Here is a 13,459-nt window from a genome sequence, read left to right on the forward strand (position 1 = left end):
AAAGAAGTTTACATCTCCATCTGTACTTACCTCTCCAAAATTCTTATATCTGGTTGACTTCCAAATCAGGTCCTAGTTTTTTTATGTCCAGATTTGTACTTTTCCATAAATCTCTTTTGTCCAGCACAAAATTGCAAAGGCTTACATATTTACAAAATACATTGTCTGTAGCTGTGAATGTACTATGTGGCCGCCCCTTACCCTCCTTAACCTCCCGGCAGCTATGACACTGTTAATTATACATTTCCAGCACTTGGGACACCATTCCATCTTTCTCCCTAGTCAATGCTTAAGACGGAACCAGATATTTTGCAAGCTTGTCTTTGAACTGATCATAACATTTGTCTACTTACACCCTACCTCACTTAATCTGCTGCTGAAACCTTTGGCCAAACTTTGGTTGGTTACCTCCAGGCTTGGCTGCTCCCAATATTTCCTGCTCAGCCTCCCCTCTTGCATCTTCTTCAATCTTTACCTTATTCAGAACTCTACTCTATTTACTTGAGTAGACAACACTTATGTGCCTCTGTGTCCCTTACCTTGCAGCCACAGGCAGCCAGAGCTGGTGCCAAAACAATGCTGACTTTGTCACCAACTCCTCCTGTGGAATGCTTGTCAACTACAATACTGGACCACTCCTTTGGCCATTCCAGGACAACACCAGAAGTTTTCATTTCTTGGGTCAGGTTCACTGTCTCCTCCTGTGTCATCCCCTGCAAGCGAATTGCCATTAACATGGCTCCTGCCAAAGAGAGTTATGGGGACTTGTTAAAGGCAACTTCAATCAACTTAGTATCATGATCACAGGACTTCAGAGGTTACAGATGAGCTCTGGTAACCCACCTCCTCGGGAAAGTGTAAAAGAGCATGGCAGTCCGTTCTGTGAAAACTCACCACCAACAGCAGTGCTAAATTGGAGGAAGGTTAATTAGTGCGAAGCCAGTGCTAAATTGGAGGAGGGCAGTATTCAGCTGGAGATGGGTAGGGAAACTGACAGATAGCATTGGCTATAAGGAGGAGTTGGACAAACTTGGATTGTTTTTTCTGAGGCATCAAAGGTTGAGGGTTAACCTGATAGAAGAACTGTATATAAAATTATGAGAGGTAGAGACGATGTTTTTCCTCAGTATGGGAATATCAAATACTACTGGACATGGAATTATGGTGAGAGGGGTAAAGTTTAAAGGAGATGGTGCCATGCCTTATGAGAATAGGTTGAGTGAACTCGGCTTTTTCTCCTTGGAGTGACGGAGGATGAGAGGTGACCTGATAGAGGTGTTAAAGATGATGAGAGGCATCTATCATGTGGATAATCAGAGGCTTTTTCAAGGGCTAAAATGATTGCCACAAGAAGACACAAGTTTAAGGTGCTGGGGAGTAGGTACAGAGGAGATGTCAAGGGTAAGTTTTTTACTCAGAGAGTGATGAGTGCGTGGAATGGGCTGCTGGCAATGGTGGTGGAGATGGATACAATAGGGTCTTTTAAGAGACTTTTGGATAGGTACATGGAGCTTAGTAAAATAGAGATGCTATAGGTAAGCCTAGTAATTTCTAAGCTAGGGACATGTTTGGCTCAAGTGATATAAAGATAAATCATGGTTAAAATGGCTATGAGTTAATTACCAAGCTGGAAAAGATCTAAGCAGATGAATGGTCTTTTCTATCTATAATATGGTCTTGAGGGGCTGAATGGCTGCCTTCTGTTCCTACATTCAGAAAGCCACTGAATGACATTCATAATGTGAGCTCTGGTAGACTTTCTCACTCCCAAGCCATACTTTCCAATATAAATTATAGTTGGCTCAACATTGTAGGCCAAAGGGCCTGTAATATGCTGTATTACTCTATATTCTATGTTCAAGTCACTTTTATTTGGTAAGAATTGATCAAACGTGGGGCCGTACTATGCAGTTCTGTTTGGCTCATGACCAAACTGAGTAATAGCAGACGTATTCCAATGTATTCCAGTCTTAGAGATAGTATATACAATTATCTGGATAGACAGGGTCTGATTAGGAACAGTCAGCATGGATTTGTGCGTGGAAGGTCATGTTTGACAAATCTTATTGAATTTTTTGAATAGGTTATGAGGAAAATTGATGAGGGTAAAGCAGTGGATGTTGTCTATACGGACTTCAGTAAGGCCTTTGACAAGGCTCCGCATGGAAGGTTAGTTAGGAAGGTTTAATCGTTAGGTATTAATGTTGAAGTAGTAAAATGGATTCAACAGTGGCTAGATGGGAGATGCCAGAGAGTACTGGTGGATAACTGTTTGTTAGGTTGGAGGCCGGTGACTAGTGGTGTGCCTCAGGGATCTGTACTGGGTCCAATGTTGTTAGTTATATATATTAATGATCTGGATGATGGGGTGGTAAATTGGATTGGTAAGTTTGCAGATGATACCAAGGTAGGTGGCGTTGTGGATAATGAAGTAGGTTTTCAAAGCTTGCAGAGAGATTTAGGCCAGTTAGAAGAGTGGGCTGAATGATGGCAGATGGAGTTTAATGCTGATAAGTGTGAGGTGCTACATTTTGGTAGGAATAATCCAAACAGGACATACATGGTAAATGGTAGGGCATTGAAGAATGCAGTAGAACAGAGTGATCTAGGACTAATGAGGCATAGTTCCCTGAAGGTGGAATCTCATGTGGATAGGGTGGTGAAGAAAACTTTTGGTATGTTGGCCTTTATAAATCACAGCATTGAGTATAGGAGTTGGGATGTAATGTTAAAATTGTACAAGGCATTGGTAAGGCTGAATTTGGAGTATTGTGTACAGTTCTGGTCACCGAATTATACGAAAGATGTCAACAAAATAGAGGCAGTACAGAGGAGATTTACTAGAGTGTTACCTGGGTTTCAGCACCTAAGTTACAGAGAAAGGTTGAACAAGTTAGGTCTTTATTCTTTGGAGCTTAGAAGGTTGAGGGGGGACTTGATAGGGGTATTTAAAATGATGAGGGGGATAGATAGAGTTGACGCTTTTTCCATTGAGAGTAGGGGCGATTCAAACAAGAGGACATGAGTTGAGAGTTAGGGGGCAAAAGTTTAAGGGTAATATGAGGGGGAATTTCTTTACTCAGAGAGTGGTAGCTGTGTGGAACGAGCTTCCAGTAGAAGTGGTAGAGGCAGGTTGGATATTGTCATTTAAAGTAAAATTGGATAGGTATATGGCCAGGAAAGGAATGGAGGGTTATGGGCTGAGTGCGGGTCAGTGGGAGTAGGTGAGAGTAAGTGTTCGGCACTGACTAGAAGGGTCGAGATGTCCTGTTTCCGTGCTGTAATTGTTATATGGTTATATGTTATATGGTTTTCTGGTAATCAATTGTCATGTAATACATTACATATTTTAAACAATTGTAGAGGAAGCAAAAGATCATATGGTGATATTACCAATTTGGCATTCTTCGATGGTTTGCTTTGTTACGCTTTGAACAAAGTAATATATTTCTTCTGCACTCAAGGACTGCTTGTCTCGCTTCTTCCGAATCATTTCCAAGATATTAATATGTTCTCGGCTGGTGCACATTTTTTTTCCAACACTTTCTGAAAAAAAAAGATCAAACTACTGATGAAAAGGAATTCTGATTCCAATTGGTCAGTTCTCAAAAGCACAGCAAATGTTGCTGCATCTACAAAAGATAACAAAACATGCCTTAATCAATCAGCTCAGTTTGAGAAAACTGCTCTAGATGCTTCTCATTCAAGCTTGATATCATTCTCTGCAGAGCCTCCTGAAACAAAGAGACCAATGTATCACTACTATTGCTGTTCAAACTTTCAATATAAACTTGGAGAATCACTTTGTTTCTGTAACTACTGTGTTTTGCTTTGCTGTTTCAATATAATTGTCTATTACATTTTTTTGCCATGAAACTACTACTTTCCCTAATAATCTACATATATCACTAACCTGCCGAGGACACCTATTGGATCCCCTTTAACAGATAGCTCCCCCAGGTTTCATGGAATCATCATAAAAACCTAAATATAGCGTTCAGCAGTATTTTTAACCAAAGGCTTTTGTTAGGGCATCACAGAACCAGGTGATCTTTTTACTTACAAAGCCCAAGCAGAGGCAACTGTCCCAGATGAAATGTATGAAATTAGAGCAAAAATCAATCCATTAGAAAAACTCAATTGCTCAAGCAGCATCAATAGAGTCAAAGGGGTTTCGGTATTTTGGGTTGAACTCTAATTCAGGGTCTTGTCTTGGGATGTGGACCATTCCTTTGCCTCCATAGATGTTGCTTGACCTCTGAGCTTTTCCAACTGTTTGTGTTTTGCTCAAAATTCCAGAATCTGCAATCTCTTCTGTCTGTATTAAATTGGAATTCAACAGGGAACAAAATGCAAAACTTCTCTTGACTCTGGTTAAGTGCCACAACGATATACAAAGAAGCATAGAAGATATTCCCCTTTAAGATGAAGTCATAACTAAGGAAAAAATGGTTCATTTGTTTAGCTTCTGCAGATAAACCATCTGTAAATTGATACAATTCTCTTTGTCAATGAAATTAATTTAAACCCAAGAAACGAGCCCTGGCCTGGTAATATCACAAAGCAATTGTGAATAAGTTTAGTAGATTGACTTGTAAAGTAACGTAATTGGTGGAAACATACATAATTCACAGCCAACGACACTTTAAGAGGCTGGTCTGATGCAATGATGTAATTACATAAGGTATTTTTACAGTGCTTTGCGTTCAGTGTTTGGAGTACAATAAATGAGTTGGTATGTTTTTTCTTAAACATAAAATACATCCATCATTTTTATTTGTGAAAACATACATTGGTGACCAAATGCTCTAGGATGAATCCAGAGTTACTGAACATGTTGGCCAACACAGTCACTTTGAAACTGATGGAGATTTGGGAGCAAAATGCTATTGCTTGGTTTGTTCAAACTCATGGTGCAGTTAGTGATTGATCGGCATCACTGAAGTGACATTGTGAGCTGAAAGAAGGCCATGGTTGGGAGCTTAACATCAAAAGATATACTTTGTATTGAAAGGACAGGCAGGAAGGCATAGGTGGTGGTGTGGCACTGATGGTAAGAGATGGAATTACATCTTCAGAAAGAGGTGACACAGGGTCAGAGAATGATGAATATATGTGAGTGGGTGAATTAAAAAACCATTATGGAATTCATACAGTGATATGCAAAAGTTTGGGCACCCTTGGTCAAAATTTCTGTTACTGTTAATAGCTAAGTAAGTAAAAGATAACCTGATTTCCAAAAGGCATAAAGTTAAAGATGACACATTTCTTTAATATTTTAAGTAAGATTAATTTTTTATTTCCATCTTTTACAGTTTCAAAATAACAAAAAAGGAAAAGGGCCCAAAACAAAAGTTTGGGCACCCTGCATGGTCAGTACTTAGTAACACCCCTTTTGTTAAGTATGACAGCTTGTAAACGCTTTCTGAAGCCAGCTAAGAGTCTTTCAATTCTTGTTTGGGGGATGTTCACCCATTCTTCCTTGCAAAAGGCTTCTAGTTCGATGAGATTCTTGGGCTGTCTTGCATGCACTGCTCTTTTAAGGTCTATCCACAGATTTTTGATGATGTTTAGGTTGGGGGACTGTGAGGGCCATGGCAAAACCTTCAGCTTGCATCTCTTGAGGTAGTCCATTGTGGATTTTGAGGTGTGTTTAGGATCATTATCCTGTTGTAGAAGCCATCCTCTTTTCATCTTCAGCTTTTTTTTTACAGACGGTGTGATGTTTGCTTCCAGAATTTGCTGGTATTTAATTGAATTCATTCTTCCCTCTACCAGTGCAGTGTTCCCTGTGCCACTGGCTGCAACACAAGCCCAAAGTATGATCAATCCACCTCCGTGCTTAACAGTTGGAGAGATGTTCCTTTCATGAAATTCTGTACCTTTTTTCTCCAAACATACCTTTGCCCATTGTGGCCAAAAAGTTCTATTTTAACTTCATCAGTCCACAGGACTTGTTTCCAAAATGCATCAGGCTTGTTTAGATGTTCCTTTGCAAACTTCTGATGCTGAATTTTTGTGGTGAGGGTGCAGGAAAGGTTTCCTCCTGATGACTCTTCCATGAAGGTCATATTTGTGTAGCTGTTGCTGGACAGTAGAACAGTGCACCACCACTCCAGAGTCTGCTAAATCTTCCTGAAGGTCTTTTGCAGTCAAACGGGGATTTTGATTTGCCTTTCTAATAATCCTACAAGCAGTTCTCTTGGAAAGTTTTCTTGGTTTTCCAGATCTCAAATTGACCTCCACCATTCCTGTTAAAGGCCATTTCTTAATTACATTACGAACTGAGGAAACATCTACCTGAAAACACTTTGCTATTTTCTTATAGCCTTTTCCTGCTTTGTGGGGATCAATTATTTTAATTTTCAGAGTGCTAGGCAGCTGCTTAGAGGAGCCCATGGTTGCTGATTGTTGGGACAAGGTTTGAGGAGTCAGGGTATTTATAAAGCTTTGAAATTTGTATCACTTGGCCTTTCCTAATGATGACTGTGAACAAGCCATAGCCCTAACAAGCTAATTAAGGTCTGAGACCTTGGTAAAAGTTATCTGAGAGCTCAAATCTCTTGGGGTGCCCAAACTCCTGCATGGTGCTCCTTTCCTTTTTTTCACTCTGTGGCCTCCGTTGGTCATAGTCAACCATGGGTACTGTGCCTCTGGCAGTCACTAGGAGTGGCTTCTCCAGGGTGCAAGCCAGGGCAGAGTTGATATGGAGATCCGTCTGTTGCCCATGCAGTGGGGCCCCCTCTCCACGCTGATGACAGGTCCAAAGGAACGACGAGAGTCGATACAGTTTGGTGCCAGCAGCATCGTAGGAGTTGCCGTGCCGATGCTGGGTACAGCAGTCAGCCACCTTCTGGACCCCGACTCCGGATTTTTCCTTGGGGTTTACTCTTAAAGCCTTTCCCGTGAGCAGGTATAGCTGCAAGGCAGCAGAGGTTTGAAATCAGAGTTTTCCCTCTCTTAGATGAGCTACCACCCAAAGATAATAACCCCATCAGCCTGAAGCAACTGGTTTTAAGGCGCCAGTGGTCCACCTTTTCCTCTTCTCCTGTCAGTGAGAACAGTTCTGCCAGGTATAAGAACTATGCCACACGTGAAGGCCAGGAGTTGGACTTGGTTGTTAGAGGCTGTTTGAGACACATGCCATGAAGAGCGTTTGTTTAGCAGTGGGAGCTTGATCCCACTACTATCCTTGGACCCCTTTTCACTCTAAAGTTGTACAAAACAAAAATAATACTTACCTTACTTAAAATGTTGATAAGAATGTTTCATCCTTAACTTTATTACTTTTGAAGATCAGTTCATCTTCTACTCACTTAACTATTCACAGTAACAGAAATTTTGACCAGGGATGCCCAAACTTTTGCAATCTACTGTATAGAGACATCCAATTAGTAGCCAAGAGGTGGATTGAGATTGCAGAAGGCGCAGGAAAAGTGTACTGCCACAATTGTAATGGGGGACTTCAATATACAAGGGGATTGGGAAAATCAGGTTGGTGTTGGATCGCAAAAGAAGGAATTTGTTGAATGCCTACAAGATAACTTTTAGAACAGCTTATGCTTGAGCCTACTCTGGGAAAGGCTATCTTAGATTGGATATTGTGTAATAACCCAGATCTTATTAGGGAGCTTAATGTAAATGAACCCTTAGTTGACAGTGATCATAATATGATTGAATTCATATTGCAATTTTAGAAGGAGAAGCTTAAGTCACGTGTATCAGTATCATAATGGAATAAATAGAATTACAGGGGCATGAGAGAGGAGCTTACCCAAATGGATTGGAGGAGGATACTGGTGAGGATGACAGCAGAGCAGAGATGGTTAGCGTTTCTGGGCATAGTTCACAAGGCGCAGGATAGGTATGTCCCACAGAAGAAATGCTCAAATGGTAGGGGTAGGTAACCATGGCTGATGAAGGAAGCTCCGAAGGAAGCTCAGCACTGCATAAAGGCCAAGGAAAGGGCATATAATGTAGCAAAAGTAAGTAGGAAGTTGGATAATCGGGAAGTTTTAAAATCCAATAAAAGGCAACTAAAAAAGCTGTAAGAAGAAAAAAGATGAAATATGAGAGTAAGATAGCCAATACTATACAGCAAGATAGTAAAAATTTTTTTATCAGTTATATGAAGAGTAAAAAGGTGAGAGTTGATTCTGGATCAATGCAAAATGATGTTGGTGAAGTAGTAATGGGTGACAAAGAAATGGCTGATGAACTTAACGAGTGCTTTGCATCTGTCATCATTGTGGAAGACACTAAAAGTGAGCCAGAAGTCCATGAGTGTCAAGGAGGAAGAGTGAGTGTCCTTAATAAAGGAAAAAAGTGCAAGGCAAACTCAAAGGTCTTAAGGTGGATAAATCATATGGGCCAGATGGACTACATTCCAGAGTCCTGAGAGAGGTTGCTGAAGAAATAATGGAAGCAATGGTCAAGATCTTTCAAAAATTACTTGATTCTGGCATGGTCCTAGAGGATTGAAAGATTGCAAATGTCACTCACTGAAGAATGAAGGAAGACAAAAGAAAGGAAATTATAGGCCAGATAGCCTAACCTTAGTGGTTGGGAAAGTGTTGGACTCTATTGTTAAGAATGAGGTTTTTCAGGGTACTTGGAGACTAATGATAAAATAAGTCAAAGTCAGCATGTTTTCTGTAAAGGGAAATCTTGCCTGATGAATCTGTCAGAGTTCTCCGAGGAAGTAACAAACAGGGTGTAGAAAGGAGAGGCAGTAGATGACATTTATTTGGATTTTCAGAAGGCATCTGATAAGGTGCCACACCTGAGGCTGCTTAACAAGGTAAAATTGTAGGCCATTACAGGAAAGATACTAGCACGGATAGAGGAATGGCTGACAAGCAGGAGGCAGCAAGTGGGAATAAAAGGGGCCTTTTCTGGTTGGCTGCTGGTGACTAGTGGATTTTCTCAGGGGTCAGTATTAAGACTGCTGCTTTTCACATTGTTTGTCAATGATTTAGATAATGGAATTGATAGCTTTGTGGAAAAGTTGTGAATGATACAAGGATGAGTAGAGGGGTAGGTAGTGCTGAAGAACAATGCCCTTGCAGCAGGACTTAGAGAAATTGGCAGAATGGGTAAAAATAGTGGCAGATGGGTACAGTGTTAGGACATGGATGATAATACATTTTAGTAAAAAGAACTATAGTGCAGACTATTATCTAAATGGGAAGAAGGTTCAAACATCAGAGGTGCAGAGGGACTTAGGAGTCCTCGTGCAAGACTCTCAGGTTGAGTCCATGGTAAAGAAGGAAAATGCAATGTTGGCATTTATTTCAAGGGGAATGGAATATAAAAGTAAGGAGATAAGCTGAGACTTCACAAGACACTAGTCAGGCCACACTTCGCAGTGTTGTCAATAGTTTTGGGCCCCATATCTTAGAAAGGATGTGTTGTCATTGGAGAGAGTCCAGAGGAGGTTCACAAGGATGATTTTGGGAAAGAAGGGGTTAACACATGAGGATCGTTTGGCAGCTTTGTGCCTGTACTCACTGGAATTTAGAAGAATGCAGAGGGATCTCATTGAAACCTACCGAATACTGAATGGACTAGATGGGGTGGATGTGGAGAGATATTTCCTCTGGTGGGTTATCCAAAACTAAAGGTCACAGTGTCAAAATTGAGGGAAGACCTTTTAGAACCAAGATAAGGAGGAATTTTTTAGCCAGTGAGTAGTAAATCTGTGGAATGCTCTGTCACAGACTGCGGTGGAGGCCACGTCCATGGGTTTACGTAAGGCGGAAGTTGATCGTTTTCTGATTGGTCAAGACATCAGAGGATATGGCGAGGAGGTAGGTGCATGAGGTTGAGTGGGATCCAGGATCAGCCATGATGAAATGTGAAGCAGACTCGATGGGCTGAACGGCCAAATTCTGCCCCTACGTTTTATGGTCTTTTTGTGCCCAATTTGCGCTGCGAGACGTCTCTGCCGTCACCACCAAGTATTTCAATGTGGTAGCATCTTTCAGTAGCTCCACAGCTGCGCGAATGGTGAGTCTACTGAAACACCCGCCTGAACATAATAAATACCAATTGCTGGCAACTCACCTTTTACAGTCTTTTGGACTAACCGCCGACATTGAGTTGGGGTTCACTTTAATAGGCTGATCTGACTTAATGATATAATTATGCAAAACATTCTTGTTCCGTCGGCTGCGTAAATTTAAGGAAGACAATCTCTGGACGAGCCCACCCCAAAACCGCCTGTTTGTGCGGATGCTGCGTGATTCGTTACCCTGTTACAAGTAAGTACCATGAAGTAACAAACAGTACACCGCATACAATTAAATGATTTAGCTTTATAATTATTAACTTGACTAAAGGGCTAATAAAGAACAAAAAAAAAGAAAAGGGTCCATTTTAATGAAACAGTCTAATGTGCCCAAGTTGGAACTCACATCTATTCACTGACCCTCCTTTGATCTCACCTCTGGCTTCGTTAAATCACAGCCCAGTTCCAGGTCAAATCCTACGACTTCTTCTGTTCAGCGTCTTTTCTCTTCATCTCCTCTCGAACAAAATTTCCTAAGTCCAACCTTAGTGTCCCTCCCACCAGAGAAACCACCCCTTAATCCAGCCATCCTAATTGGATAGCACACGTATCTACGTATCTCCTATCTCTTACATTCAACAGTAACCCAAACAAGCAGTTTGCCCAGAACAGAAACAAAAGTAAAAAAAAAAGAACCAGGGCATTACATTTGACAAGTACTGTTACTGCACTTTTTGTTTAGTGTTTTGAGCACAATAAATGAGTTGTTATGGATTTTCTTTAACAAAAAACACATCTGCTATTTTTATTTGCAAAAACCGACAGATTTAAAATTGTAATTTATTTCAATCAGCGTATTCTCTTTGTGGTGCCTTTTGGGGGGGGGGGGGGAAGGTTGATATTTCCAGTTTTTCCAATGTAACTTTAACTTGATTTCTAAATGAATTTACAGTAAAAAGCAAAAGTTTCTGGCATTTAGGACACACTCCAGGCTCTATGGTGCCCACCTATTATGAAATGTCCCAGTTGTTCTGGAGAACCCCATCAGTACGGCCTCTCCTCTTGTGGGTTTATCTACATATTGTGTCAAGAAACCTTCCTGAACACACCTAACAAACTCCACCCCATCTAAGCCCCTCACTCAAGGGAGATTCCAATCACTATTTGGGAAATTAAAATCTCCCACCACAACAACCCTGTTATTATTACTCCTTTCCAGAATCTGTCTCCCTATCTGCTCCTTGATGACCCTGTTACTATTGGGTAGTCTATAAAAAAGACCAAGTAGAGTTTTGACCCCTTCCTATTCCTAACTTCCACCCACAGATACTCTGTAGACAACCCCTCTATGACTTCCTCCTTTTCTGCAGCCGTGACACTATCTCTGATCAGCAGTGTCACGCTCTCACCTCTTTTGCCTCTCTCCCTGTCCTTTCTGAAACATCTAGAGCCTAGCACTTGAAGTAACCATTCCTGCCCCTGCAGCATCCAGGTATCTGTAAGGGCCACAATATCATAGCACCAAGTGTTTATCCATGCTCTAAACTCATCCACTTTATTCATTAAACTCCTCGTATTAAAATAGACACATTTCAAATCATCAGCCTGAGTTCATCTCTTCTCTATCACCTGCCTATCCTCCTCTTCAAACTGTCTTTATGCTTTCTCCATTAGTGAACCAACCTCCTTTTCCTCCATCACTCCAGTTCAGTTCCCACCCCCCCCCAGCAATTCTAGTTTAAACTCACCCCAATAGCCATTGCAGACCTCCCCACCAGGATATCGGTCCCCCTCAGATTCAAGTGCAACCTGTCCTTTTTGTACAGGTCACAATTGCCCCAGAAGTGATCCCAATGATCCAGAAATCTGAATCCCTGCCCCCTCCTCCAATCCCTCAGCCATGCATTAATCCTCCACCTCATTCTATTCCTATACTCACTGGCACGTGGCACAGGCAGTAATCCCGAGATTACTACCTTTGAGGTCCTACTTCTCAACTTCCTTACTAACTCCCTGTAGCCTGTTTTCAGGACCTCCTCCCTTTTGTACCATGACCTCTGGCTGTTCTCCTTCCCACTTCAAGATATCATGGATGCGATCAGAAACATCCCTGGAACCTGGGAGGCAAACTACCATCCGCATTTCTTTCCTGCGTCCAAGAAAAGAGTGTACAAGAAAAGCGGGAGTATGTTAAATTGGTATTATAGGTTGGAAGGAAATTTGAAATACCTTTAGTCATACAATAGGACTAGGTGATGAGATGCAATAGTATGTTGGTTATGTAGAGTTGTATGATTAAACTGAATGGGAAATTGAAATGCATCAGGATTAATGAGAGTTGTAATATTAGGCCGGGTGCCCCCTGTAAGGGTCCTGTAAGTGAATAGGATTATATGATTAGGCTGAGTAATATATTAGAGATATCAGGAGTAAATAGAAATGTAGGATTAGGGTGGATGTGATATTAATGTGTGCATAGTTATGTAAAGTTGTAGAATTAGGCTGGATGAATATTAACTTTTCCTGAATGGGCAGAGGTGACAATAATTTATCTATTTCACATTTTAAGGGATCCTTGGATTCAAATTCATTTTGAAGAGCCTTCCCTCAGTGAAAGCCAGAAACGCCTTCTCCAGCACTCACTGGTTATTGGGGAAAAGGTGGAAGTTGTTCCCTTAGTTATGGAAATAATCCAGTTCCAGTCACAGGGAGAGAAAAGCCACAAATGCCACGTTTAGTGGGACATTCATAGGTAAGATGCACATCAGGGAAGCATCATGAGACTGGAGAAATTTGCCTTGTGTTCTGATACAACATGGCAACATTGGAATGGTTGCAACTCATATGCAGAGACTGGAATTAAGCATTATGCACTTTTATAGTGGGCAATTAGCCCAATGCCACAGAGTTTAATTTCTGTTGCTCTGTCTTTCTGAATCTTATTAAATTCCAGTAGTGATGATGTTTAAAAACAGAGTGCTGGTGTGTTTAAAATAATTGCTCATCAATTCTACACACAAACTGTCTCAAATTACTCATATATTGCAGAGGTGCCAAAGGGACTCTGCTGCGGGTAAATAAGTCAGAAAATTGAATGATGCAGTTTAAGATGATTAAAGAGCAAAGCAACAATTCAATTCATTTCTAACATAATAGAAATTGTGAATCAGAAATCCAGCTTCAAACTTTCCAGTGATAACAAATTGTGGTCTCTGGTTATTACTGGGGAAGTCAGCAATGTAGTATAAACAGTGATAGGCAGGGGCTACAGGGAGGTAGTTACCCCAACATAGTGGTACCAATGACATAGGAAGAAAATGGGAGGAGGTTCAGAAAAAAGAAAAAAGAAAGGAAGCTGAGAAGCAGGACCTCAAGGATAGGAATCTCGGGATTGCTGCCTGTGTGCCACACGATAGTGAAGATGGAAATAGAATGAGGTGGCAGATGAAT

The 13,459-nt window shown here is 41.1% G+C and overlaps 1 protein-coding gene across 5 annotated transcripts in view; it reads right to left on the bottom strand.

Moving 5' to 3' along the window:
- Positions 1-10,562, bottom strand: part of tymp (thymidine phosphorylase) — a 52,962-nt gene extending 42,400 nt beyond the window's left edge. For 3 of the 5 annotated variants that reach the window (XM_059986966.1, XM_059986967.1, XM_059986963.1), the window contains exons 1-3: positions 10,446-10,562; positions 3,394-3,546; positions 540-742 (exon numbers count right to left, since the gene is read on the bottom strand). In XM_059986966.1, coding sequence (XP_059842949.1) covers positions 540-742; positions 3,394-3,529 — 339 coding nt within the window. In that variant the 5' untranslated portion in view covers positions 3,530-3,546; positions 10,446-10,562. Of the gene's footprint in view, positions 1-539; positions 743-3,393; positions 3,547-3,655; positions 3,735-10,415 lie in introns of all 5 variants that reach the window. The other 2 variants (XM_059986964.1, XM_059986965.1) reach the window with 2 other exon arrangements.
- Positions 10,563-13,459: the final 2,897 nt, after the last annotated feature.

Source organism: Hypanus sabinus, chromosome 13 (assembly GCF_030144855.1).
Source record: "Hypanus sabinus isolate sHypSab1 chromosome 13, sHypSab1.hap1, whole genome shotgun sequence".
Lineage (NCBI taxonomy): Eukaryota > Metazoa > Chordata > Chondrichthyes > Myliobatiformes > Dasyatidae > Hypanus > Hypanus sabinus.